The sequence below is a fragment of the Microcaecilia unicolor genome, chromosome 1, assembly GCF_901765095.1.
Source record: "Microcaecilia unicolor chromosome 1, aMicUni1.1, whole genome shotgun sequence".
Classification (NCBI taxonomy): domain Eukaryota; kingdom Metazoa; phylum Chordata; class Amphibia; order Gymnophiona; family Siphonopidae; genus Microcaecilia; species Microcaecilia unicolor.
The window spans coordinates 511208714-511236626 of NC_044031.1; the positions used below are offsets into that span (position 1 = coordinate 511208714).

The following is a 27913-nucleotide window of genomic DNA, read 5'->3' on the forward strand; positions in this document are numbered from 1 at the left end:
CCACCAGAGGGAATCGGGAATCACCTCCCCTGACTCCCCCAGTGGTCACTAACCCCCTCCCACCAAAAAAAAACCCCACTTGCAAAAACCTTATTTCCCAGCCTCTATGCCACCCTCAAATTCCGTACCCACCTCCATGACAGCAGAATGTGTTCAATCCTCTCACAGCCTTTCCCTGGGTCAGATGTGGCTCTCGGGTTCACTGCAGGGTCACATCAGCATTGCATTGTGGTGGGTGTAGGGTATTGGGCTCCATGATTTCACTAGCTTGTGTTATAGTCTCACGATGTTGGTAGTTGGTAGGCTCTTCTCCCATGGTGCTTTTCCCTCTGCTTACTGGGTCAGAGTGTGCCCTGTTTTGTTTCCGGTAGTCCACGAGGTAGTGGCCATTTTTGTAAGTCCTTTTTAGATCCCTTTCGTGTGTTAGCCACGTTACAGAACTTAGTTCTTACCTTGATTGTTGCTGAATGAGGGCATTGTACAGCATTCTGCCAGCTCTGAGCTACTGCTAATCTTAGTACCAGGGAGACTCGTTGCCAGTGGGGCACAACCTCTGATCTGCAGTTAACTGTGAGTAAACACGGTTATTGAAATAAAGGACGTTTTCAGCGAGATTAGTCTTACGGTGTGAACTGCTGTGCCAAGGTTATACAGCAGCAACAAGTCCTGTCCCTGGAGCAGTTTTAGTGGGTAATGCAGTGCACTTCAGGCAGGCGGATCCAGGCCCATCCCCCCCTATCTGTACCACTTGTGGTGGTAAATGGGAACCCTCTAACCCCCCCAAAACCCACTGTACCCACATGTAGGTGCCCCCCTTCACCATTAAGTGCTATGGTAATGGTGTTGAGTTGTGGGGAGTGGGTTTTGGGGGGGGGGGATTTGGGGGTCTCAGCATCCAAGGTAAAGGAGCTATGCACCTGGGAGGTAATTTAATGTTTTTTCCTATTTTTTTAAGGTGCCCCCTAGGGTGCCCGGTTGGTGTCCTGGCATGTGAGGGGGACCAGTGCACTACGAATTCTGGCCCCTCCCAAGACCCAAAGCCTTGGATTTGGTCATTTTTGAGCTGGAACGCTTCGTTTTTGATTATCGCTGAAAAACAAAAACACCCAGCTCAAACAAACGCCCACATCCAATGCATTTGCCTGGCACAAACCGTATGTTCAAAACTAAAGATAAACGTCCATCTTTTTCGAAAATACAATTCGTCCCACCCCTTCACGGACCCGTTCTCGGAGATGGACGTTCTTACACATGGGCGTTTGCGTTCGATTATGTCCCTCCACATCTTTTTTGAGATAAGGCGACCAGAATTGAACACAATATTCGAGGTGCGGTCGCACCATGGTGCGATACAAAGGCATTATAACATTCTCATTTTTGTTTTCCATTCCTTTCCTAATAATACCTAACATTCTATTTGCTTTCTTAGCTGCAGCAGCACACTGAGCAGAAGGTTTCAACGTATCATCAAAGATGACACCTAGATCCCTTTCTTGATCTGTGACTTCTAACGTGGAACCTTGCATGATATAGCTATAATTCGGGTTCCTCTTTCCCACAAGCATCACTTTGCACTTGCTCACATTAAACGTCATCTGCCATTTAGACGCCCAGTCTCACAGTCTCGTAAGGTCCTCTTGTAATTTTTCACAATCCTCCCGCGATTTAACGATTTTGAATAACTTTCTGTCATCAGCAAATTTAATTACCTCACTAGGTACTCCCATCTCTAGGTCATTTATAAATATGTTAAAAAGCAGTAGTCCCAGCACAGACCCCTGGGGAACCTCACTAACTACCCTTCTCCATTGAGAATACTGACCATTTAACCCTACTCTCTGTTTTCTATCTTTTAACCAATTTTTAATCCACAATAGAACACTACCTCCTATCCCATGACTCTCCAATTTCCTCTGGAGTCTTTCATGAGGTACTTTGTGAAATGCCTTCTGAAAATCCAGATACACAATATCAACTGGCTCACCAATATCCACATGTTTGTTCACCCCTTCAAAGATATGTAGTAGATTGGTGAGGCAAGATTTCCCTTCATTAAATCCATGTTGGCTTTGTCTCATTAATCCATACTTATCTATATGCTCTGTAACTTTGTTCTTTATAATAGTCTCTACCGATGGCCTAGGATGACTCAGGACATCCTCATTTTCCATCTTCATGGGCTACCTCAACAGATAGTGAGTGATCAAGGACCTCAGTTTACCTCTCGATTTTGGAGGTCTCTGTGCTGTACCTTTGGAATCACCACACACTATTCCTCCGCCTATCATCCTCAGACAAACGGATTGATGGAGCGGACCAACCAAACCCTCAAAATCTTTCTCTGCATGCATGTGACAAGATAACTGGTCTGCTCTCTTTCCCTGGGCAGAATTTGCGTACATTAACAACGTACATGGATCTTCTCAAATGTCTCTGTTCTTTGTGGTTTATGGTCGCCATCCACGTGTTCTTATGCCCATTCCCAGAACCTTGGAACTTCCAGCGGTCCATCACTCTTCAGAACTTTCAGGACATATGGAAGCAAGTCCAGGCCCACCTTCAACGAGCCTCAGCCCGGTATAAATGATTCACGGATCGACAACGTAGACCAGCTCCAGTCTTTCAACCCGGGCAAAAGGTCAGGCTAAATACCAAATATTTGTGGCTTTGTCTGCCTTCCAATAAATTTGCTCCAAGATTTATTGGACCTTTCACTGTTCAACAGTCCTGAGTCGGAACCCTTACATATCGCTTACGCTTACCCTCCACATCTCGGATATATAATGCATTTCATGTGTTACTCTTAAAACCTTTTGTATCTTCCAAGTGGCATGCTAAACCTATACGACCTACTCATCTTGAAGTCATCCTGGATCCTGAATTTGAGGTAGCAGAGATCTTGGACTCTAAGCGCCGTGCTAGTAAACTATACTATTTAATTTCCTGGAAACATTATGGACCAGAAGATAATTCCTAGGAAGTTGCTACCAACATGAATGTTCCTGACCTGCTCCGAGAATTCCATGCAGGTTACCCATCTAAGCCCGGGCTGGCCTGGAGGGGGGCCCATGAAGGGGGGCTGTACTGTCACATACCTGAGACGTCTGTCCTAATTAGATTGTAAGCGCTGTTGAGCAGGGATTGTCTCTTCATGTTCAAGTGTACAGCGCTGCGTATGTCTAGTAGCGCTATAGAAATGATAAGTACTAGTAGTAGTACATCAAGGTTGGAGCCTAGCCGTCTCAGACGAACTGTATACTTCCCTTCTGACTTCCACACTTTGCGTGTGCCTACACTTTGGAAGCGCCTACATGTTAGTGTGCCTACACTTTGGGCGCGCCTACTCTGACATCAGATGCCTTCACTTTAAAACCAGGAACTTCTCCCTTCTTCATTGTCTCAGCTACAACCTTCTTGGTGTCTGGTGCTTTTATCTTGTTGCTGTTCTGTCTGACCTGATTTCTGCCTAGACCTGACCTATGCTGGATCGCTGCCTGACCTGACTACTGCCTAGACCTGATCACTACTGGATCGCTGCCTGACCTGACCTCTGTTGGATCGCTGCCTGACCTGACCTGACTACTGCCTGGAACTGACTACAGCTGGATTGCCACTTGCCTTGACCACTGCCTGGTACTGACTTCTGCTCTGCTCTGTCTTCGACTCCTGTTTAAGCCGAGTCCTCTTCCTCGCCCGACTTCCTAAGTCCTGTTGGCCACCTGAACCCTGGGGCTCAACTGCTGGGCAACGGTGGTTGCCACAGGTGAAGCGTTGAGTTTCTGATGTCTGGTCCTTTGATCAGCACAAGGGCTCACTTCTACTCCTGACATTGTGACAATTAGGAGTCACCAACCAGGAGAAGGATCTAGGTGTTATCGCTGATTATGCTCAGTGTGCAGCGGCAGCTAAGAAAGCAAATAGAATGTTAGATATTATTAGGAAAGGAATGGAAAGGAAAAATGAGGAAGTTATAATGCCTTTGTATTGCTCCATGCTGTGACTGTACCTCAGATACTGTGTGCAATTCTGGTCACTGCATCTCAAAAAAGATATAGTGGAATTAGAAGAGGTACAGAGAATAGTGACGAAATGATAAAGGGGATGAAATGACTTCATTTTGAGGAAAGGCTAAAGCAGCTAAGGCTCTTCAGCTGAGGGGAGTTATGATAGAGGTCTATAGAATAATGAGTGGAGTGGAATGGGTAGATGTGAATCGCTTGTTTACTCTTTCCAAAAATACTAGGACTAGGGAGCACACAATGAAGCTATAGAGTTACAAAGTAGTAAATTTAAAACAAATTGGAGAAAATATTTCTTCTTGCAATGTGTAATTAAACTCTGGAATTCGTTTCCAGGGAATATTGTTAAAGTAGTTAACTTAGTGGGGTTTAAAAAAAGTTTGGATATTTTCCTAAAAGAAAAGTCCATAAGCCATTATTAAGATGGTCTTGGGGAAAATCCACTGCTTATTTCTAGGATAAGCAGCATAAAATGTGCCCATCAAGACTTTATTTCATATCATATTGTTTTTAGTATATGCAAAAGGGCCTTGACCTGAGCCTGCAAAGAGGTGGGAAAATGTGGGATACAAATGCAATAAATAAATTAATCTTTACTGCATAGGCTTCTTGAACTGTAAAACAAACAAATGGGCATAATTTGGGTTACCCTATCTGGGGATAGAGCTAAGTTCAAAAACAGAGAAACACTTAGCAGGAATTGTACTCTAAAATGAATTCACAGGTTTTCCCTGCTATTAGCCTGCTGTAAAGTGGGACCACATGTTCTTACTTCCCCTCCTTCTCTCTCTCCCTTTTTATGCCCAGATTTCAAGACATTTTGAGAACAGAAAATGAACAGGATTAAAGTGTAGTTACTTTCTGTGCCTTCAGCTGATTGAATTAGTCTGGTTGAGCTTACACCAATAATGAGATCTTTGATTCACATATACATGAATCCATGCTGGGGTGAGGCGGACTCAAGATATAGGGGAACTCTCATGTTGTGCCCATTCTTTTCTTTTTTTGTGCTTTATTTAAATATACATGAGCTTAGATCCAAAAACTCCACTTTGATCAAACAGAAGAATTTGTTACACTGTTGTACACACAAATGTATATCAAGTACTTCACTATACACAAAGCAAAATGTGATCTTTATGTGTGTTTTTACTGGGCTGGAAAAATCAGTCATGTTACTGGCATTGTATGAAAAGAAACGTAAGAGAGAAAATCAAGTTGATTAGCATGGTAGGCGCTTCAGCTATCTTTACATGCCTGGAGGGACAAAGAAGTGGCTGGGGACTCACTATGAGCCTATGTGAGCAACATCTGAATGAATAGCTAGCCTTCCTATCCAAGAGCAGCAAAAAAAAAAGGGAAGTTGCTGAAAATGGACAAAGTACTTACAAAGAAAAAAGCCTTTGATCAGGGGGAAGGAGCAAGATAAGAGGATACATGCATAATAAACTACTTCTGGCATAGGAACTGCAGGATGTTTTTGTTAGGAAAACAACACAAACCATTCTGCTAATAATATGTTGCTTTTGTGATGGGTAATTAAAATATGGGGACGAAAAGGTTTAATACGACAAAGCTTTAATAATTTCCATTCTTCGCTAAAGAAACCTGTTTTATGTTCTAGCTCATGTTTGAAACTGTTCCTTAGCTTAGTGTATGTGTGTGTTGGAGAAGGTGGGTGGGGGGAGGGAGGAATGAATAAACACACTTGTTCAATGCAGTTAAGCTTCTATTCTCATTCTAGGCGATTAAAGAATAGCAAAACATCCACAGATGGACACCGCTATCTTTTCCGGGGTAGAATCAATACAGAGGTGATGGAAGTAGAGAATGTGGATGATGGGACTGGTAAGTTACTTTCTACAGATCAGGTTTATAACAGAAAGAAACCATTAAAAGGGCAGTCCTAGAACCTAGATGCCTGCATTTACATGTGCCTTGTGTGTAAATGTGCAGAATATTAGCACTTATGGGCTAGATTTAATAAATGGCACCCAAAAAATAAGCGCTGGGTGCTATTTTAAAAACTGCTCTCTGAATTGGGCACCGTTTATGGAATAGTGCTTAGTGCCGGGATCCAGGCCCAATTTTGGGCACGTTGATGTACACCAATTGAAACCTGATGTAAATTCTCATGCCTCAATTAAGTGTGGATCTCCTGTATTCTATAATATCACATGCATCGGATCTGCCCATGCCCCTCCCATGGCCAAGCTCCATTTTCAGTTGCGTGCGAAAGGATCGCACATGTGTCTAGCAAGATACATGTGAAAATTCAAATTGTTGCCAATTAATGCCAATAATTCATTGTTAGCACCCAATTGGCACTAATTGGCTCATTACTTACATTACATGCACAAATTGGGTGCATGCCCAAATTTCTGCATGTAATTTTGAGCGCATTTATTTATTTATTGATTGATTGATAGCATTTATACCCCACATTATCCCAAACAAGTTCGGGTTCAATGTGGCTTACATCAAACTTGAAAGCAAATTACAATAAGGATTAAACAAAAGTAAAAGACAATAAGAGGTATGACACCATAGCAACAGATGGGCAGATGAGTTTCTCCCTTATATGGTGTGAAGCCCTGCCCAGCGCATCCCAGGATACACTGGGCAGGGCTGGGCGCTGCCATTTTGCAGGCGGCATCGAAGGAAGAGGAGGGAGGCAGGCTACCGCCCTCCTCCAACTCAAGGTAGGGGGTGGGGGTAGGGAGTAGGTGGATTGACACTGGACCACTAGGGACCCCTTGCTAATGCTGGGGGGGTTAGGAGGGGGGCTGGAGACCCACCGGATCTCAAGCCCTCCCTGAGCTGTGTCGGAGGGTGTCGGGGGACTGTAGGTCCGGCAGACCTCCAGCCCCCTGTCGCTGAGGGGGGTGGTCAGTCACCCACAGGGCCATCAGGGACTTTTTAGAAATGCTGAGGGGAGTTAAGGGGGGGCTGGAGACCCACCGAATATCCAGCCCTCCCTGAACCTGGGGGGGAGGTTGTCAGGGGGGACCAGAGGTCCGCCAGACCTGCAGCCCCCTGTTGTTGGGAGGGGGTCATCAGTTCCTGGGGGGGTTGCTTCATTGGGGGGAATGGGGGCCTGCTAGCAGCTTGGAGCTGGCGTAGGATTTGCCGTAGCCAGCGACCTAATCTTTGGCGCGCTGATCATTGGGGATGAATAGGTTTAGCATGCGTTTGCATACCATTTGCATTGAGCCCTGTTTTGCATGCATTTGCATTCTAGTTGCGTTCAGAGTCCGTGAGCGCATTGTTTCACGCACTTGGGGACTGATCATGGGGCGGTAGCAAACGCAGGTGCTAGTATGGTGCTAACAGCCTCTAGCGCTGGTGTTTGCTTCTGATCATCCAAATAAACTAGCTAAGAGAATTACAATGGTCAACAGTGGTAAGGAATTCTCTAAATAAAAATGCTTTCAACAATTTACAAAATTTTAGGTAATCAGATACATGTCTCATTGACATTGGGAGAGAATTCCATTGCTTAGTAGCTTAGTATGAGAAACTGGCATCATGAATTGATTTGTAATGGAGATTCTTACAGTTTGGGAAATGGAGAAGTAGATAGTCTGTTGATACAGGATGGGCATTGCATAATAGTATCTGCAGCAAGTGCTGCATATAATCAGGTAGAAGACCGAACAAAATTTGATAAACAAGAGCGCATAGTTTAATTTGACTCTTGCATTTATAGGAAGTCAATGCAGCTTGATTAAAAGAGGGACTGATTTGGTAAACAGAGGGGCTTTGCATCCAACATGGGCCGCAGTGTCCTGGGCTGTTTGAAGTTTTTTGATAAGAGAGATTTTCAAACCTGAGTAAACAGCATTACAATCAGGGCTTTTTTTGAGGGGGTACTTGGGGGTACTGAGTACCGGCACCTTTTCCACTGTCTGCTAAAAGTGACCCATTGTTCTCGTATTTTAATGAAAGAGCTCAGGTTCTACATACAAATTCTGCCTTGTCATAGATTCTATGACTGGTTGCAGGGGTCCTGGCTATTGTAGGGTGGGTCCCTCAATTATCACTCCACCCCTGAAAGGTGGCCTGGCATTTGAGTACCGGCACCTTTTTTGCTAGACAAAATGCACTGATTACAAGAGAACTTGGACAACACTAAGGATTGTACTAAGGAATGAAATACTGAATTTGAAAAGAAAGGCCTCAGTCTTTTTAATCTCCATATGGAATTAAAGACACTGGAAACTACCACAGAAACCTATGGTTCAACTGATAAATACTGGTTGATAGTTATTCCCAGGATTTTCAAGGTGGCAGAAAAAGGGTAAGACACATTATCAATAGAGAAGTATTTGTTAGTCATTAGAGGGTCCTTTTACTAAGGTGTGCTGAAAAATTGCTTGCAGTAATGTAGGCGTGCGTTTTGGGTGTTCACCTATTCATTTTTTAGTGTGTCTGTAAAAAAGGCCTTTTTAAAATTTTTGCCAAAAATGGACGTGCGGCAAAATCAAAATTGCCACATGTCCATTTTGGGTCTGTGATCTTACCACCAGCCACTGACCTAGCAGTAAAATCTCATGTGGTAACCGGGCGGTAATGACCTACGCGCGTCAAATGCTACTTGGTGTGCACCCGATATGCGTGCCTGAAAATAAAAATTATTTTTCAGCTGCTTGTATTGGATGCGCGCCAAAAATGAAATTACTGCAAGAGCCGTGTGGTAACCGGGTGGTAACTCCATTTTGGTGCGCATTGGGCGTGCATAGACACTTACGCGGCTTAGTAAAAGGGCTCCCGGGTGAGCAGGATTAGGATTAGGAACTCGGTTTTGTCTCTATTTAGCTTCAATTTGTAAGCAGCATCCCAAGATTCATAAGTTCGGGGGGGGGGGGGAGGTTATCTAAGTGCAATTCTGCGAAAGGAACGTTCTGCGTAAATGTACTAGGCCATATACATGGGTGAAGCATGAGTGAGACAGGGGCGAGGCTCCCACTTGCACACATAATTTATGTGCCTTCAGTTATGCTAGGTCTAAGGTTGGTATAACTGTAGGTATGTATATGTTAGGCACATTGATACCTGTTATACTAGTATTGTAGTGGAATCTGGGTGCCTATATGCTGATATAGACTAGGCTCCTACCGCATGTCCTCAGGGTGTCTAAATGGAGGTGCCTAGTTGTAGAATTGCCCCTTAAGGTCTTGCTTGTGAGGCATGATGACTAGCTGAACATTAGACTTGTGAGACAGCAGTGGGTCATTACGAGGGATAATTTTATAAAGGCATTCTGTCAGGGAGCTGGGTATGACATTTGAGGCTCGCATACAGGCTGTCAAAAAAGTTTTTAAAGTTCTTTTTTTTGTGGTGGGAGGGGGTTAGTGACCACTGGGGGAGTCAGGGGAGGTGATCCCCGATTCCCTCTGGTGGTCATCTGGCCAGTTCGGGCACTTTTTTGGGACTTGGGTCGTGAAAAAAAGGGTCCAGCAAAAGCGACCCAAATTCTCGCTTCTGTTGCCCTTTTTTTTTTGATTATCTGCCGAAGGCACCCATCTCTCCTTGGTCGATAAACACGCCCCAGTCCTGCCTTCACCATGCCTCCGACATGCCCCCGTCAACTTTGTTCGTTCCCGCGACGGAGTGCAGTTGAAGACGCCCAAAATTGGTTTTCGATTATACCGATTTAGGCGCCTTTGTGAGATGGGCACCCATCTCCCGATTTGGGTCGAAATATGGGCGCCCATCACTTTTGAAAATAAGGCGGAAAGTGATTTAAGCAAAATCGCTTGTGTGGAGCTATCTGCTGATACTCAATAGCACTTAACCAGTTAGTGTCACTGAATCTCAGAACTAACTGCTATGACCATAGCCAGTGATTTTGATTGCTGATATTAAGCACTTACCCCCGGATTCTATATAGCACGCCTAGAGATCTGCTCTGAAATCAGCACAGATTCTGTAACAATGTGTGTAACTTAACAAGGCTGATGAGCACTGATAATAGCACTTAACAAGCAATAATGAGCACTAATTAGCTCTGATTAGAATATAGGCGCACAACTCGCTAAGTGTATTCTTTAACGATGTGTACCGAACACCTAACGTGCGCAGGCAAAATGGGGCATGGTTATGGGTGGGAAAATCGGCATTTCCTGGGTATTCTGAAATATTTATTTATTTGCTGCATTTGTATCCCACATTTTCCCACTTATTTGCAGGCTCAACGTGGCTTACAATGTTCCTTCATGGCATTTGCCACTCCAGAGTAGAAAGGTACAGTTGATATTAAATAGAGAACAAGGATGACATAATAGATTATATGAATAACATAATGGATCGCCATTACAGAGTAAAAGAGACAATTGATATTACCTAAAGAATATTGATGAGCTGGTGGATTAAACAGATAGATTAATAGAACGTCATTTCAGAGTATAGATGCAATTTGTATACTACAGAGAATATAGATGATCTACAATATACAATATACGCACCTAGTTATAGAATATGGCCAAATGCACCTAAATCTATATGCTGGGATTTACGCCACATTTTCATTGGTGTAAATAGATGCGTATAGGTTTAGGTGCTGAGATTCCAACTAAGTGTATTCTATAATCGGCACCTCAATTAAGGCACCGATGATAGAATACACTTAGTTGGCACTGATTTGAGCACCAATTTTTTTTTAGACGTCATATATGGAATCTCCCCCTTAACCATTTAAATTAACTAGACAAATTGGGCTGCATAAAATTCAGTCCTATCTTTGTTCAATTTCACTTTGGTGGTTATAAGCTGAATATCACACTTAACCGCATAAGCAGCCGCATACAACCAGATATTCATGTCAGTGCTTGAACATGGCTCGTTAATAATATTTTTCTAATTTATTCTCAAATAATAAGGAGATAGTTCTATAAGGAGCCATCTAGTTGTAGGCTATAAGAAGGCATGTGAATGGTGGTATTTTATTCATTTACACAGATAAGTGGTCATTTGCACATGTAAATAATCTCTTACATAATTCCAACTAATGGAAAACTGCGCACCATAAATTTATAGCATGCATTTGCTGGTGGGTATGCTCATGCATGGAGTTTGGACAGACCACATAAACATGTGAGTATAGATGAGCACAATTCTGCAGGTTTGTGTCTCCCATGGTAAAGGAATAAGCCAACTTCCTATCAACCTCAAAAGTCGCATTATTATGATTCTTGGGAGCATGGGCTGCTTATACAAGAGCCATTTTGAACCCAGCCTGGCAAGGATAGAAGCAACTGGGAATTGCTTTTGTCCTGCAACCCAACCCCAACCTCACCAAAGATTCCTTCAGTTAGATTTGGGGAGGGGGAAAGGAGTGGGGGGGGGGAGTTCTTAGGAGACTTCAGAGGGGCAGATAGCATGTGAGTGGGCTTAAATACTTTAGAGTCTGGGGGAGTATTTTCAGGGGAGGTTTTTGCTGGGTGGAAGGGACCTCTGGGCTACATATCTGTTTTGACAGTCCCTTTAAGATGGCACCTAGGAGCATCAGGCTGCCTATTACCAGCCTGATGCTCCCGGGTAGGAAAAGTAATACCAGTTCTATTTTTCTTCAGATAACGAAGCTTGCAAATTTCAATGCATGCTACATTATTCAATTTACATACTGATGAGGTGTTTGCATGAATTTGCTTGCTTTGCATCTCGTGTGCGATGGTAAAATAATACATTATTTTGTTGTTTATTTAACATGCGTTAAGGGGCAAAACTCATGTATTATTCTATTAACTTATGTTCATAGCTACTCCCTTAAATGTTTATTTGAGATAAAATGTATTCTGTTTACATAATCCCAGGGATTCTGCTTTAGAGAATATAATACTTTATATATACTTTGTTGTGCTTTTCATCTGTAGCTGACTATCACAGCAGTGGCAACACTGTTGTCAATGGTTGGAAGATACACAACACTGCTAAGAACAAGTGGTTTGTCTGTATGGCAAAAACACCTGAAGAAAAACAAGAATGGCTAGAAGCAATTCTAAAAGAAAGAGAAAGAAGAAAAAGTAAGTGCATATCTTGCATTGCAACATTTTTAGTCTGGGTCTTTATTGTAACTAGACTGGCTGGGATCCATGATAGCGACAGTAACCTAGAACAAAAATAAAAGGTTGTCATGGTTTCCTGATGAAAACATTGGAGAATTTCTTCATTGAGGGGGTCCTTTTACTAAAAGAGGACTGCGCTGCTGTAGACGCGTGTATTGGATGTGTGCACCTGCAAAAAAGGCCTTTTTTGGCTGAAAATGGACGTGCGGAAAAATGAAAATTGGCATGCATCCACTTTGGGCCTAGACCTTACTGCCACTCGTTGACTTAGCGGTAAGGTCTCATGCGTTAACCGGGCACTAATCGTCAGCGCGTGTACACTGCCAATTACCACTCAGTTAGTGCCACACGGTAGAAAATAAAAAATATTATCGGACGTGTATAAAAATTGGAATTACCACCCGGGGCTTACAGTAGCTTGTCCATTTTCAATTTTTCAAGTTTTTCATAAACACTTTTTTCCATGAATGGTGCAATATCTACTCCATTTCCATATACACCCTTGCCAGCTGACTGAGGACCTTCTCCAGCATTTTCTTCTTCAACACTGAAATATTTGTTTAGTATGTCTGCTTTTTCCACATAGCAGTTTTCAGCATCTTTAGTCTTACAGTTCAATTTCTAGCCTTTCTTCTTTCACTAATATATCTGAAAAGTCTTGTCACCTCTCTTCACATCTTAGTCATCTTTTCTTCTGCTTGCACTTTTGCCAGCCATATTTCTTTCTTTGCTTCTTTGAGTTTTACCTGGTGTTCTTTTCTGTGTTCCTCTTCTTGTGTCCTTCTGTATTTCATGAAAGCCACATTATTGCCTTCAGTTTTCTTCCACAGTTTCAAGGGGCTGCTCTCGAGCCAGATTACTGAGTGGATTAATGATATTACTGGATCAGGACTGACCGAGTGAAAGCACATAAGACAAACTAATAGCCCAGGATCTCATTCTCAGGCTACTAAGCATTCAAACAATACCTGATCACCTGCGTCCAATAGTCAATAAAACAGGGACCTGATAGAAAGGGCAAAGGTGCTGGGATCTGACTAGTAGGATGTCAAGAATTCACATTATGAACTGATTGCAGTGAGCGGAACTTGGTCTGATCTATGCTTGAATATGATACTGTGTTTACTTACAATATAAAATGATTGTATAGTAAAGCAGTGACCATTTCTACCACTACTCTGTTGTATTATGTGTGTTCAAAGTGAGATGTGGAGGAGGTGAGATAATGACTCGGGACTCAGACTGCCCAGGAGAATCCTGGGCAATGAGTGTCCATTTCTTGATTCATAATTTTCATAACCAGTTTATTGCAACACACTTTAAATGGATGCCCAAATATCAGCTTGAACAATCACAGGCAAGCTTAAAATCAGAAGCCCAGTACAAAAATCTTATCATATTACTCTAGTTTGGAGGAGTTTGTGTTGTTTTCTCATTTGCTGTCAAATTGGAGTTTATGATTCTATCGACATCTTTTGATTGAATATCTGGAAGTGTTGTAATATAGCTCTCAGTTCTCTTTAAATGTCAGTCACAGCAATTTTATTAAGCTTCCCTGTATTGATCTTGAATGATGTAGAGTGGTTGCTGTTGATCTTTTGGATACATAGAAATAAAGGTCAGTGAACAAGCTGCAGGTGATGCACTTTTATTTGAGAAACTTAATACATTTAGTTAATTCCATAAAAATGATATCACCTACAACAATCGGTCTTGCAGACAGACTTTACTTGTATGATCCATCAACAGTGGATTTCCTCCAGAAAACCATTATTGTCCCAACCACTATACCAAGGCTGGCTTAAACAAAAACAAATTTATAATTTTTTATAGAATGTTCACAGATGTGCTGTCTTTGCATTGTACAGCACTTTGTAGTGTCTTTGGGATAAGGGACATGTGTGTAGATAAAATTCAATGTTGAACTTTTCAGAGAGTATCATTTGTTTGCCTGTTTGACTAGATGTTGGTATTGCAGACATGGCACAATCAGCCAGTTGTAGTAAAGTTTTGCATAGTTCAGTACCATATTATTACTTTCATCTTAGGACAGGAGGATGATGGATATAGAATCTCCAACTGAATAATATTTCACTGCCGAGTCAATATTTGTCTATATCTTTAACAGACTGTGCAAGATTATGTGGTTTTGGAACAAATACATTGTTGGTATTGCTTTTATCATGTTATTAACACAAGGGGAAAAAAGGCTCTTCAGCTTGGAGAAGAGGCAGTTGAGGGGAGATATGCTAGAGGTTTATAAAATACTGAGTAGAGTGGAATGGGTAGATGTGAATTGTTTGTCTACTCTTTCCCAAAATAGTAGGACTGGAGGGCATGCAATGAAGCTACTAAGTAGTAAATTTAAAACAAACTGGAAAAATATTTCTTCATTCAACATGTCATTAAAATCTGGAATTCATTGCCAGAGAATGTAATAAAAGCAGTTAGCTTAGCAGGGTTTTAGAAAAGGTTTGGATAATTTCCTAAAAGTCCATAAGCCATTATTAAGATGGACTTGGGAAAATCTACTGCTTATTTCTAGGATAAGCAGCATAAAATATATTGTACTGTTTTGGGATCTTGCCAGGTACTTGTGATGAGGATTGGGCTTGATGGACCTTTGATCTGTCCCAGTATGGGACACTTATGTTCTTATGTTCTAACACTGCTATGGCAGTGCTAAAATTACTGTAATGATTATGGGAAAATCACATAGCAAAAACATTTTTTTCTAGCTGGATGTACTATACCTAGGGGCCCATTTTCAAAGCACCAAGGGCCTTTTTTACTAAACCACGCTAGTGATTCCCAGTGCAACAATGCCGACAAAGCCCATTCACTTTGAATGGGCTTTGTCAGTATTGCCACACAGGAATTGCTAGTGCTGTCTGGTAAAAGAGGCTCTTAGACTTACAAAGTTCCATAGCTTACTATGGAACTTTGTAAGTCTAAGTGCTTTGAAAATACATCTCTTGGTGTGTCTTATTTATTCCAAAATCAACAATAAGGTCCAAAGTTTTTGTTTCCGTGTCTTTGTGTAGGAGCTCCATGTGGCCACCCTCATCATTCTACTTAACACTAACACTAACACTAAACCAGCTGCTTATATATACAACAGTGGAATACCTGGTTGATTACACAGGATATAAGGTGACTCACAAGCTTAACAAACATCTTGCAGGAGTCTAAAAGTAGCAACTGTAAGCAATTTTCCTATTGTCCTCAAAATATTAAGATAAAATTTAAAAAAACACCAGTGAGGATTACATCTGACCTAGGCACTTCTGACTTTGGACAGAGATGCCCTTTTCAGAATCCAAATCCTATTATTACTACTTGAACCAACACAACCTGTCTAGTCACAGGGTAAACCCTTCTTAGAAACAAGTGCACATAACTGGTAGAGCTCACTTATGGAAAGACATCTATTTTTTTAAACTTATTTGAAACTTATATCTGCCCATATGACTAGCCCAACGTGGTTGAATCCTCTGATTATAATAAACAAGTTATAGAATGATTCCATCCATTGTTCATTTAATATAAGAGATAACATGCTAGCATTCACAAAATCCAATCAATCACAAAAGGAAGAAAAGAGAAAAGAATGCAAGGTGACACTACAGAGGAAGTACAGTCCTGTATTTTATTGGCCTGGTTTTCATTTCTAATAATTACATTTGCCTTTGCTTCATTGTAACATTCTTATTTACAAAGAGTCATGCAACATAACTGATTGTATACAATATTGATGTTTTCTTATATGTAAGCCACATTGAACTTGATTTTGTTTGGGATAATGTGGGATACAAATGTTACAAATAAATAGTAGGAAGAAAAAAAATACAAAGGATACATAAAGATCACATGTCATTCAGGATACAAAGGTGCCCACCAGTAGCTTATACTTGGAGTCGAGGAAGCACAACATGGAACTTTTCAGCAAGATGAGGGAAGAGAATAAACTTCCCCCCCCCCAAGTCTGCTGAGTACCTTCACGTAGTAACCACATTGTATAAGGTGTATACTAAATCTCAGCAAGTATGGTGTGAAAGAAAAAAAAGATTCTTACTGGCCGCCCATCACCTGTAGCTTAAAACTAAGGCTAATTATGGTGGTAGTGATAGTGCAAAACCTTCAAAAGAAGATAACATCCCTGGTGCAGCATTAAGCTATGATAAATGTGTTTATGGAGCCACTGCAGCAGGAGATAAACCACAGAAAATAATGACATTGATAAGAAGGCTAAATACTGTTAGGCAGACTATTATACTATAAATCTGTTATTTGATTACAGAGGGTACACAAAGACAGCTTGCCAAAAAATGGAAGAAAGGAGAAAAGATATTGCTATTCAGTTTTAGCCTTTAAACTTGTTGGTTCCACTGTATTAAGTCTAACTATCCATTCTTCTTCTCAGTGCAGCAGGTAAGACCTTACTGTGTCCTCCACAATCTCTTAAAGGGACAAGATCTAGAACAAAACATTGCAGCATATCAAAATCATATGAGAATTATGCACAATGAGATACCAGTGGGGGCTTCAAAGCATTGAGATCTCAAATAACTACAACGTTCAGTCATCCATATGAGAAATGGTCGAGTTGTTTGTTTTACATATAACTTGGCACAAGGACAGATAATCACATATATAGCATGGTCCATTTCAGTATGTGGTACAATGTGTTAACTTGTAGGTCCATTGCTGCCAAATGTTGACAAACTCTAGAGTAATCCTACATGTCTGACAAGGCCATATCGGGAATGGTCCAAAGCTCCTGAAAACGGTGTACTTCCTATTCTGAAGGGCATGAATATTCTTTGAGATTCTGCTAACTGCTATAAGCAAATCTAAGACTAGCTTTCTCAAAAACTGGGTACATGAAAGGACATGTCAATATTCATGCATAATCTTCATTACCTTAGTGCAATCTGCAGAATTTTTCAAGACACATGTCAAGTGATCATCATCATGAGAACTTGCCAGCTGAAAAAAACAAGTTTTGATCTAAAAACTGTGCTCTTTTATAAGCCTTCTTCACTGTTTGTCTGAGATAACCCTGTCCAATAACCATTGTTCCAAAATCTTGGCTTATTTTGTATATTTTTGTAGAACATATCCATCAGTATCTAAAAAGCTGTGAGACAGGTAAAGTGCACTTCAGCACTTCATGGTGTCAAGTGGAATAATGCAGTAAAGTGTTTTGATCCATTGCCTTCCTGAAAATTGTAGTTTTAAACTGACTCCCCTCATTCTTCACTTTAACATCTAAAAAAGAGATTTCATAAAAATGGTTTGCAATAGTAAACTGAATCTTCTGATGATAAAAATTTAGCCAAGAATGAAGACTGAATAACTCTTTGCTTGGCTGCTCCATAAAATACATCCTCAATAAATCTTGGCCACAGTAAGATCTGAAGATGAAAAGGGAAAGCCTTGATCCATGTCTCTTCAAAATAAGCCATAAACAAGTTTACCATGGATGGTGCCATAGTAGCACCCATCACTACCCCTAAAATTTGCTGGTAAAACTGCTGACCATATTTGAAAAAGTTATTCTTCATAGCAATAGCTGCTTATACAACAATAAAATTTGTTAGGGCCCATTGATTCCTTTTCATATTCATCCAAAAAATGTGATAACTTCCAATGCCTCATCTTGAGGAAGAACAATGTATAAAGAACAAATATCTAAGGGAATAGGATTTCATATACTGTCTTTCATTGTTACAATCAAAGTGGTTTGCATATTATATATGTGTACTCATTTTGTACTTGGGGCAATGGAGGGTTAACTGACTTGCCCAGAGTTACAGAGAGCTGCAGATGGAATTTTCCAGGTTCTCAGCTCATTGCATTGACCATTAGGCTGTTCCTCCACTCCTTACAAAATATGTCTCACAAAACTCTGCTTGGTGTGCAGTGGCGGCTAAGAATGTTAGGTATTATTAGGAAAGGAATGGAAAACAAAAATGAGAATGTTATAATGCCTTTGTATCGCTCTATAGTGTGACCACACCTCGAATACTGTGTGCAATTCTGGTCACTGTATCTAAAAAAAGATATAGTGGAATTAGAAAAGGTACAGAGAAGGGCAACAAAAATGATAAAGGGAATGGGATGACTTCCCTATGAAGAAAGGCTAAAGTGGCTATGGCTCTTCAGCTTGGAGAAAAGACAGCTGAGGGGAGATATGATAGAGGTCTATAAAATAATGAGTGGAGTGTAAAGGGTAGACGTGAAGCATCTGTTTACTCTTTCCAAAAATACTAGAACTAGGGGGCATGCAATGAAGATACAAAGTAATAAATTTAAAACAAATCAGAGGAAATATTTCTTCACACAATGTGTAATTAAACTCTGGAATTCATTGCCAGAGAATGTGGTAAAAGTAGTTTGCTTAGTGGGGTTTTAAAATGGTTTGGATAACTTTCTAAAAGAAAAGTCCATAAGCCATTAATAAGATGGACTTGGGGAAAATCCACTGCTTATTTCTAGAATAAGCAGCATAAAATGTATTGTACTGTTTTGGGATCTTGCCAGGTACTTATAACTTGGATTGGCCACTGTTGGAAACAGGATGCTGGGCTTGATGGACTTTCGGTTTATCTCAGTATGGCATACTTATGTACTTATGTTCTTATGATCTGGAGAGTTTGGAAGGAATTTCTTGTTCTTCAGAGAGTGGGTTGGGAGCAATTGTGGGAGGATCAGAAGGTGGGGTTCTGGATCTTCTGAAGGGTGGGAGGGAGGAAGCGGAATAGGAAGGGGGATTTCTTGTTCTTTCAGGAGGGAGGGAGAGAGAGAGAGAGGGGAAGGTCCTATTTAGTCGCTTAGCTTAGTTTGCAGGCAATGGCACTGAACATTGCCAGCACCCGCATAGCTGCCAGCTCTTCCCAACTCTGAGCACCTCTCTCCGGCCCACATAAAAAATGGTCAGTCAGAGCTCAAATTCAGTAAGATTGCCTGGTTCAGTGCTGATGAATATCAGCGGCTGCCCCACAGAGCATGATTTAAACAGGCAGGAGCCTCTCTGACCTGCTTAAATTGTTTTGAATATCAACTGGATAGAAAATGCCATCAGGTGTGGACTGCAGGATCCATCTCTTCTGCCCATTCCTGATTTGTTACTGCAGAGCCCTCAGCCTGCCATCATTTTACTTGTATTGTACATATTCCTGTGACATTTGAAATGTTATTTGAGTATGTGAATGACCCTAGCTGAGAGATCCTTATGCTTCTCCTTTTTTTTTTGTTTCCCCAGAGAGTGGTAAACGGAATGATTTTCTAGGTCTATGGTAACTTTTTTTCTTTTTCTGAGCAATTGGGGGATTGAGAGACGCATATGGGTCCTTGAAAAGACCTTTCATTTTTCAAGTTGCTGCAGACAATGAGAATTGAGTCCTTTTCTGATGATGACCCTGTTTTCTGCATTTTTCTTCTTATTGATCTTATGAGAAAAATGAATCAACTATTGCTTCCCATTCATGGCATTTAGCAAGCCATAACAAATGAGCCATAGCCAGTCAATTAGTCTTCAGAAATTTGGCATTTTATAAGTTGTTATTAAGTGATCTACTGGTTAGAACAGTGGTTTCTAACCCAATCCTCAGGGCACGTCCAGCCAGTCGGGTTTTCAGGATATCCACAATGAATATGCATGAAATAGATTTGCATGCACTACCTATATAAATCTATCTTTTGCATATTCATTGTGGCTATCCTGAAAACTTGACTGACTAGCAGGTGAATTTTCGAAAAGAGAAGGACGCCCATCTTCCGACACAAATCGGGAGATGGGCATCCTTCTCACAAGGTCACCCAAATCTGTATAATCAAAAGTCAATTTTGGGCGCCCTCAACTGCTTTCCGTTGCGGGGATGACCTAAGTTCAAGGGGGCGTGTTGGCAGTGTAGCGAAAACAGGACTGGGGCGTGCTTAGGAGATGGCCGTCCTAGGCCAATAATGGAAAAAAGAAGGGCGTCCCTGACGAACACTTGGGCGACTTTACTTGGTCCATTTTTTTATCACGACCAAGCATTAAAAAAGGTGCCCGAACTGACCAGATGACCACCGGAGGGAATCGGGGATTGCCTCCCCTTACTCCCCCAGTGGTCACTAACCCCCTCCCACACTCAAAAAAATCTTTAAAAAGACTTTTTTTGCCAGCCTCAAATGCCATACTCAGGTCCATCACAGCAGTATGCAGGTACCTGGAGCAGTTGTAGTAAGTGAAGTTTACTTCAGGCAGGCGGACCCAGGCCCATCCCCCCCTACCTGTTATAATTGTGGTGGTAAATGTGAGCCCTCCAAACCCACCAGAAACCCACTGTACCCACATGTAGGTGTCCCCCTTCACCCCTAAGGGCTATGGTAGTGTTGTACAGTTGTGGGGAGTCGGTTTGGGGGGGGGTTGTGGGGCTCAGCACCCAAGGTAAGGGAGCTTTGCACCTGGGACCTTTTTCTGAAGTCCACTGCAGTGCCCCCTAGGGTGCCCGGTTGGTGTCCTGGCATGTCAGGGGGATCAGTGCACTACGAATGCTGGCTCCTCCCATGACCAAAGGGCTTGGATTTGGTTGTTTTTGAGATGGGCGTCCTCGGTTTCCATTATCACCGAAAACCGGAGACGACCATCTCAAAGACGACCTAAGAACTGCCATATATAAGGTTGACCTAAATGGGCGTCCTCGACCGTATTATTGAAACGAAAGATGAACACCCATCTTGTTTCGATAATACGGGCTGCCCCGTCCCTTTATGGGGCCATCCTGTGAGGATGTCCTCATGAAACTTGGGCGCCCCGTTCGATTATGCCCCTCCACGTATGCCACAAGGACTGGGTTGAGAACAACTGGGGTCGGTTTCTGAGCTTGATGTAAGTGACCATCATGATACAATTTCAAATATCTTCTATAGCTGACACTGTTTTACTTTAAACAAATCACTTCATCTTTTCATGCCAATATTTGTCCAGCTGCAGTAATGATATAATTTATTTCATTTTATGTAACAAATTTATAATTGTTGTACTTCTAGACAGGTTCCAACAAAACATACATAATAAATATGCACCCAAATCATAAACTCAAACTTAAAGGGGTCGATATTCAAAGGCACTTCTCCAGGCAGCAAGTGCTGCTAACTGGATAAGTGCCAGTCAGTGCAAAATTCATCAGCACTTAACCAGATAAGTGCCAGCCAGTGGAATATTCAGCAGCACTTAACCGGATAGTGCTGCTGACTATTTCTTCTGATCACTGTGGCGCTATTCATATAGTACTGTGACACAGCTTTGGCAGAGCAGGAGGTTATCTGGTTAGATATTCAGTCCACTAACGAAATAGCTATCTGGATAATGTTAGTGGAGGAATGGCCTAATGGTTAGTGTAGTGGGTTGGGGAACTGGGCTCAATTCCTGTTGATGCCTGATGGTCAGCAGTGGGTTGAGATCCTGGGGAACCAGGTTCAATTCCCTCTGCAGCTCCATTTGACCCTGGGCAAGTCAGTTAACCCCCCATTGCCCCAGGTACAACAGTAGAACAATGTATTACTGTGACTGTGAGCTCACTAGGGACAGACCCAGTACCTGTAAATGAAAACTGTAAACTGCTTAGGTCTAAGCGGTATATAAATACTTCAAGAAATAATGTTAGGACTACAAAAAGGCCAGATATTGCTGCTGAATTTGGATATTTAACACTGGCTGGTATTTAGGTACTGGTGCTGCATATCTGGATCATATTTAAAAATTTCTGACCACCACAATTAAATTGGGGAGTGAGATTATATATTAAAATTAATCCAATACTAAGGGCCCTGTTTACAAAGACGCTCTAGCGGTTTTAGCACAAGCTAACCGTATAGATGCTCATAATATTTTTATGGGTGTCCATATGGTTAGTTCATGCTAATTTTTAGTGCATGCTAGGAACGCTAGCATGTCTTTGTAAACAGGGCCCTAAATGAGATAAATATGCCTTCCATTTTTGTGTGACATTTGCCCTAAGACACATAAAATCAAATAAAACAATTTACAATATGATCCTATAAAAGCAACCCACCCTCATCCCCATAACTCCCCATCACTTCATAAGCATTGTTTCTCACCTCTTTAGGTACAGTTTTATAGTCTGTGCATCAGATGCAGTCTCATCGCAGAGGTTGCTATGTGTTTGTTTCTTAAATACTAATTTATAGTGTATTGGAATATTATGAGACTAAAATGTATATTAATCTAAATAATAGTAATAACCATAACAACAAAATTATTATTGTTAAGGAAGTCAGATAAGCACAGGACTTGCCAGACTGCACCAGGATGGCTTTATTTTACATAAAATTAACTTTTAAAATTCAGATCAGTTTGCAAAACATACAAATATGCCGTTAAAAAATCAATATGTAATGGGACAATTTTCATAAGTGAGCACATAGATGCAGGCTGAGGGAATTTTGCAGCAATTTAGGGAACATATGGTCATATTTCCCTTTGAAAATTGTCCTGGGCAATAGTATCCACAGAGATATGCAAACATCATTTTGTTGGGGATACTTCTTCCCATGAGAATAATGCCCCCCACCAAAAGCCCAGAAGCAGCACTGTCTTGTGCAAGGGCTTCCTTAATGATGAGTACTACATTCTGGAACCATTGTAGAGGCCCTAGGGGTCCCACACCAGTCCTCCCCCCCACTAAGGACTTCAGCATCTGGACATACAGCACTGATGATGGAGCTGAGGAGAAGATGGTTGTGATTCCCAAGCTTTTCAGGACCATGGGTTAGTCAGAGGCAGGACTAGAAGCCCCCAAGTCAGCCTCCCCCAGGACTCCCAGAGTTGTTTCCACGCACATTATTGTCTTCCCTTGGACTAAACACAGTCTCAGAAAAGCTTACTCCTTCCCCATGTAGGAAAGGGGTTGTCATTTATCCGTGTTAACTTATTTTATTATTTATAAATACTTGCTAGACTGCTCTAGCAACCAGGGTGGAACAGAGCAGTGTACAGACTAAATATCAGCAGGAGAGGAAAAAGGAACTCCATTGATGATAGGAAACCAGCACAACCACACAAGGAGAGGAAAAAGGGAAGGGAGAAAGTAAAAGGACTAGGAGGTATCTCTAGCTGGAGAGTCCAGTCAGACTGTTTCCCCAAAGACTTGCTTGAAAAGCCAAGTCTTTAGGTTAGTTTAAAAACTTTTAAAGGACAAATCACTTCGAAAAGAGAGAGGGAGATTATTCCAAACAAAAGGGGCAAGGAAGGAAAAAGTACACTATCGGGTAGATTCTAAAGATGCACGTTTAGGACCGGGAAGAACAAATCAATAATTACTAAGAGACCATAAGTACATAAGCACCGCCAGCGGCCAACCCGGCAAAACCCCTCCCCCCCCCAAATTAATAATGTTCAATGGACTTTTCCCTCAGGAATCTGTCCAAACCCCTTTTAAATTCCGTAAGGCCAGCTGCTGTCACTACATTCTCTGGCAACAAGTTCCAGAGTCTAACTACACGCTGAGTAAAGAAAACCTTTCTCCTATTTGTTTTAAATCTACCATATTCTAGCTTCATCTTGTGTCCCCTGGTTTTGTTGTTGTTTGAAAGTGTAAACAAATGCTTCACATCTGTCCGCTCTAATCCGCTCATTATCTTGTAGACTTCTATCATATCACCCCTCAGCTGCCTTTTCTCCAAGCTGAAGAGCCCTAACCTTCTCATCCTTTCCTCATAGGGAAGTCGTTCCATTCCCTTTATCATTTTCGTCGCCCTTCTCTGCACCTTCTCTAATTCCTTTATATCTTTTTTGAGATGCGGCGACCAGAATTGGACACAATACTCGAGGTGCGGTCGCACCATGGAGCGATACAATGGCATTATAACATCCTCGTGTTTGTTTTCCATCCCTTTCCTAATAATACTCAACATTCTGTGCGCTTTCTTAGCCGCCGCAGCACACTGAGCAGACGTTTTTAACGTTTTATCAACAATGACTCCCAGATCCCTTTCTAGGTCCGTGACTCCTAACGCGGAACCTTGCATGACTGAAGTACTCTAACTGGTAAGTAGGGAATAGTGCGACTGGATACAGAGCTAGATCAAGATGTTGTGGCGCCCTGAACCAAATTTTGTTTCTGTTCACCCCCCCCCATACCCCTGCCTACAATCTGTCTCACCCTCTCCCCTGCTTCCTATGACAGCAATTTTCACAATTCCTCCCTCACCCCACCCCCCAAACAGCAACTTCTATGAATCTACCCCCACCCAAAACAGCAACTTCCATGATTGCACCCCACCTTCCCTCCCCCCAAGGCCACCCCAGGTTATCTCTCCCTCCCACCCCACCACAGCCACCCCAGGTTCTCTCTCCCTCCCCCCTCACAGCCTCTTCCTCTCTCGCTGCCTTCCCCCCACTGCTACCTGAGGTTTCCTCTTCCTTTCTCCCTCCCCCTCAGCCACTTAAAGTTCTCTCTCTCTCTCTCTCTCCCTCCCCCCCATAGCCACCCACTGTTCTCTTAATTCTCCCCACCACTGTCCACATGTGGTCCTGCATCTCCCCCCCCCCCCCCACCGACTGCTGACAGCTTTCTCTTCCCTCCCCTTCCCACATAGTTTTACCTTTTTCCATCCTCAGTAAAATCTTCGGCCCTGCAGTCGCAACAGCGGTACTGAAAAGCTGCCTTGTGGCCTACAACAGGCCTTTCCTCTGACCTGTCCTAAACAGAAAGTTGCGTCAGAAGACCAAGGGGGTAAGACGAGTCAGAGGGAAGGCATGGTGCAGGACGCAAGCAGCTTTTCAGTACTGCAGCGAGGCTGCATGGCTGAAGATTTTACTGAAGATGGAAAAAGGTAAAACCAGGTGATGGGAGGGGCAGAGATTCTGGACCATGTGTGAACGTGTGGGCGGGGAGGGAGGCAGGCAGAAGGCAAATTATTCATGGTGATTAACTTTTTAAACATGATTAATAATGAATGCATTAATCACGGCGTTAACCGAGATTAACATGCAGCCCTAGTAAAAGCTAAGCTTAACCTATGGGCCAGTGATGTCATGGGCTTGGGCGTTTGGCGCCCTTTAATGCCGGCACCCTAGACCAGAATCTCACCTGGTCCATAGGTTAAGCTGGCCTTGGATAAATAGTCAGGGAAGCTTTAAAAGTTGATAATGCAATTTTGTAGATGATGCTGTATTCGGTGGGAAGCCGGTGGTGTATTAAAAGCGGGGATGAGTGGTCGGTATGCCGGGCCTTACGTAGCATTCTGACGGCTATGTTCTGGAGGGTTTGCAATCTGTTCAAAGTAGTGTGTGTAATCCTGTGTAGATGGTGTTGCAATAATCCAGATGAGAGGCAAAAAATGAAAGAATGAGTGAGTGAAACTTATTGTGGTCAAAGAAGTGTTGATGCTTAATCAAGTAATTGGCTTTTGAAAATTTCCCTCTAACAATAATTTTATGCAGGACTATTTGGAGCAGGAACAGACTCCATTAACAGATTTGGTAATCCACAAACCACCTTTGTTTCTTACAACAATTCAACAACTGCAAGATTTTGTCTCTGTTTTCCTTACAGCGTCTGTGAAGTAGTGTTGGAGAACACCTGTATAAAGAAGGAAATTTGTGTCTTGACAGGTCTGAAACTGGGCATGGAGCAGGATACCTGGGTAATGATTTCAGAACAGGGAGAAATCTTTACAAAATGATGTCCAAACATGGAAACCTAATCAAAGACAGGAAGAGAAAGCTTACTACCTTTCCCAAATGCTTTCTCGGAAGGTAATATATATGTAATTTTTTTGTTAGAAGTACCCTAATTTGTTTTTCTATCAATATCATTTTAAATGTAATATTCTGCTATGAGTGGTCCACTAAAGACGACTAAATACTAACACTCCCCCTGATATTTAGCCTGTGGTGGTCAATGGTTTTAACACCGCTGACCACCATGGGTTGATTCTAACCTGGATATTCCGCTAATATAAAGAACTCACTGAGGTCTTTTTCTCCAAATGTAATAAAAAAAATAAGTATATGTATTTATTGGAGGTATTCTGTGAAAATTTAAATGTTTATAATCATTCCACCTGATATTCAGCCCGCAGCGATATGCAGTGTTAGAGCCGTTCATAGCCGCCAGCTGACCTGATCCTGGGTATTCAGTGCTGGGACATGGGCAGCTCCCAGCATTGAATATCTGAGTATCAATGGTCGCCTGGAAGTTAACCGAACACTGGCCAATATTTAGACCGTACCCTGTTAACTTTAGCACATAAAGGGCCCTGTTTACTAAGCTGCGTTATAGGTGCGTTAGCATTTTGATGCGCGTTAACCATGTACACGCATTAACTGTGTACGCGCCTACAATATCTCTATAGGTGCCTACACGGTTAGCACGCATGCTAATTGTAGGCCCTTTAAAAATGCTAACGCGCCTTAGTAAACAGGGCCCAAAGTTATTTTTTTAGGGTGGGAGGGGGTTAGTGACCACTGGGGGAGTAAGGGGAGGTCATCCCTGATTCCCTCCGGTGGTCATCTAGTCAGTTCGTGCACTTTATTGAGGCTTGGTTGCAAGAAAAAATGGACCAAGTAAAGGCAGCCAAGTGCTCATCAGGGACGCCCTTCTTTTTTCCATTATTGGCCGAAGATGCCCATCTGTTAGGCACACCCCAGTCCTGCCTTCGCTACACCTCCGACACCCCCCCTGGAACTTTGGTCATCCCCGCGACGGGAAGCAGTTGGGGATGCCCAAAATCGGCTTTCGATTATGCTGATTTGGGTGACCCTGGGAGAAGGACGCCCATCTCCCGATTTGTGTTGAAAGATGGGCGCCCTTCTCTTTCGAAAATAAGTCTGTAAGTAGCATATACAAACCACTTTGTAGCATATACAACCCGCTGCCTGTTATTCTGAATTGTTAACGTAGAACCTGTAATGAAAAGTAGTGGGAACACCCTCAATAGATGCCATGTTAAATCTGCAGTTACTATGTGGTAAAATCTCGCATGAAACCGCAGTAAATGAAAATTTTAACACAGTTTAATAAAAGAAATAATATAATTCTTTAATGGAACTTTGGGGAAATTGTTATTTTTTTAACACTGTATTTGTTTTTAGTTGTATTTGAGTGTTGAACAGTGGCATAGCCACGGGTGGGCCCAGGCCTAGGCCTACCCAGTAGCAGCACATCCAGTGCTTTTTTTGTGCCGGTATGTGCCGGTACAGCGTACTGGCACCTTTTTTGTAGGTCCCCTCCCTGACCCAGTCCCCACCTGCCTACCAGCTCCGTGCCAATGACCCTCGTCTCCTGTCACTCAGCACCGTGACCCAGCCTTTAAAAAAATCTATGAAGCGGCGGAGCTGTGCCTCGCGTCTGCCTGTAAAAGAAGAAAAATCGCCTCGTTGGCCGGCCTTCCCTCACTGTGTCCCGCCCTCTGATGTAACTTCCTATTTCCACAAGGGCGGAACACAGTGAGGGAAGGCCGGCCGACGAGGCGATTTTTCTTCTTTTACAGGCAGACGCGAGGCACCGCTCCGCCACTTCGTAGATTTTTTTTAAGGCTGGGTCACGGTGCCGGGTGGCAGGAGAAGAGGGTCGTCGGCATGGAGCTGGTAGGCAGGTGGGGACTGGGTTGAGGGGGGGGCTCAGATGGTATGGGTGGCTGGAGGGAGGGGGAGCAGGGAAACGAGGAGAGTCGCTGGACATGGGTGGAGGACAGGGGGGCCAGGGGGGTCACTGGACATGGTGGATGGCAGAGGGGACGGGGGGTTGCTGGATATGGGTGGAGGGCAGGGGGGACAAGAGGGTCGCTGGACATGGGTGGATGGCAGGGGGG

The 27913-nt window shown here is 42.5% G+C and overlaps 1 protein-coding gene across 1 annotated transcript in view; it reads left to right on the top strand.

The window, feature by feature from the left end:
* The window catches only part of PREX2 (phosphatidylinositol-3,4,5-trisphosphate dependent Rac exchange factor 2), a 523586-nt gene that overhangs the window by 179749 nt on the left and 315924 nt on the right, over positions 1-27913 (top strand). Inside the window, 4 exon segments of the mRNA XM_030215317.1 lie at positions 5764-5867; positions 11894-12043; positions 25713-25766; positions 25769-25856. Of these exon segments, the coding sequence (XP_030071177.1) occupies positions 5764-5867; positions 11894-12043; positions 25713-25766; positions 25769-25856 (396 nt within the window).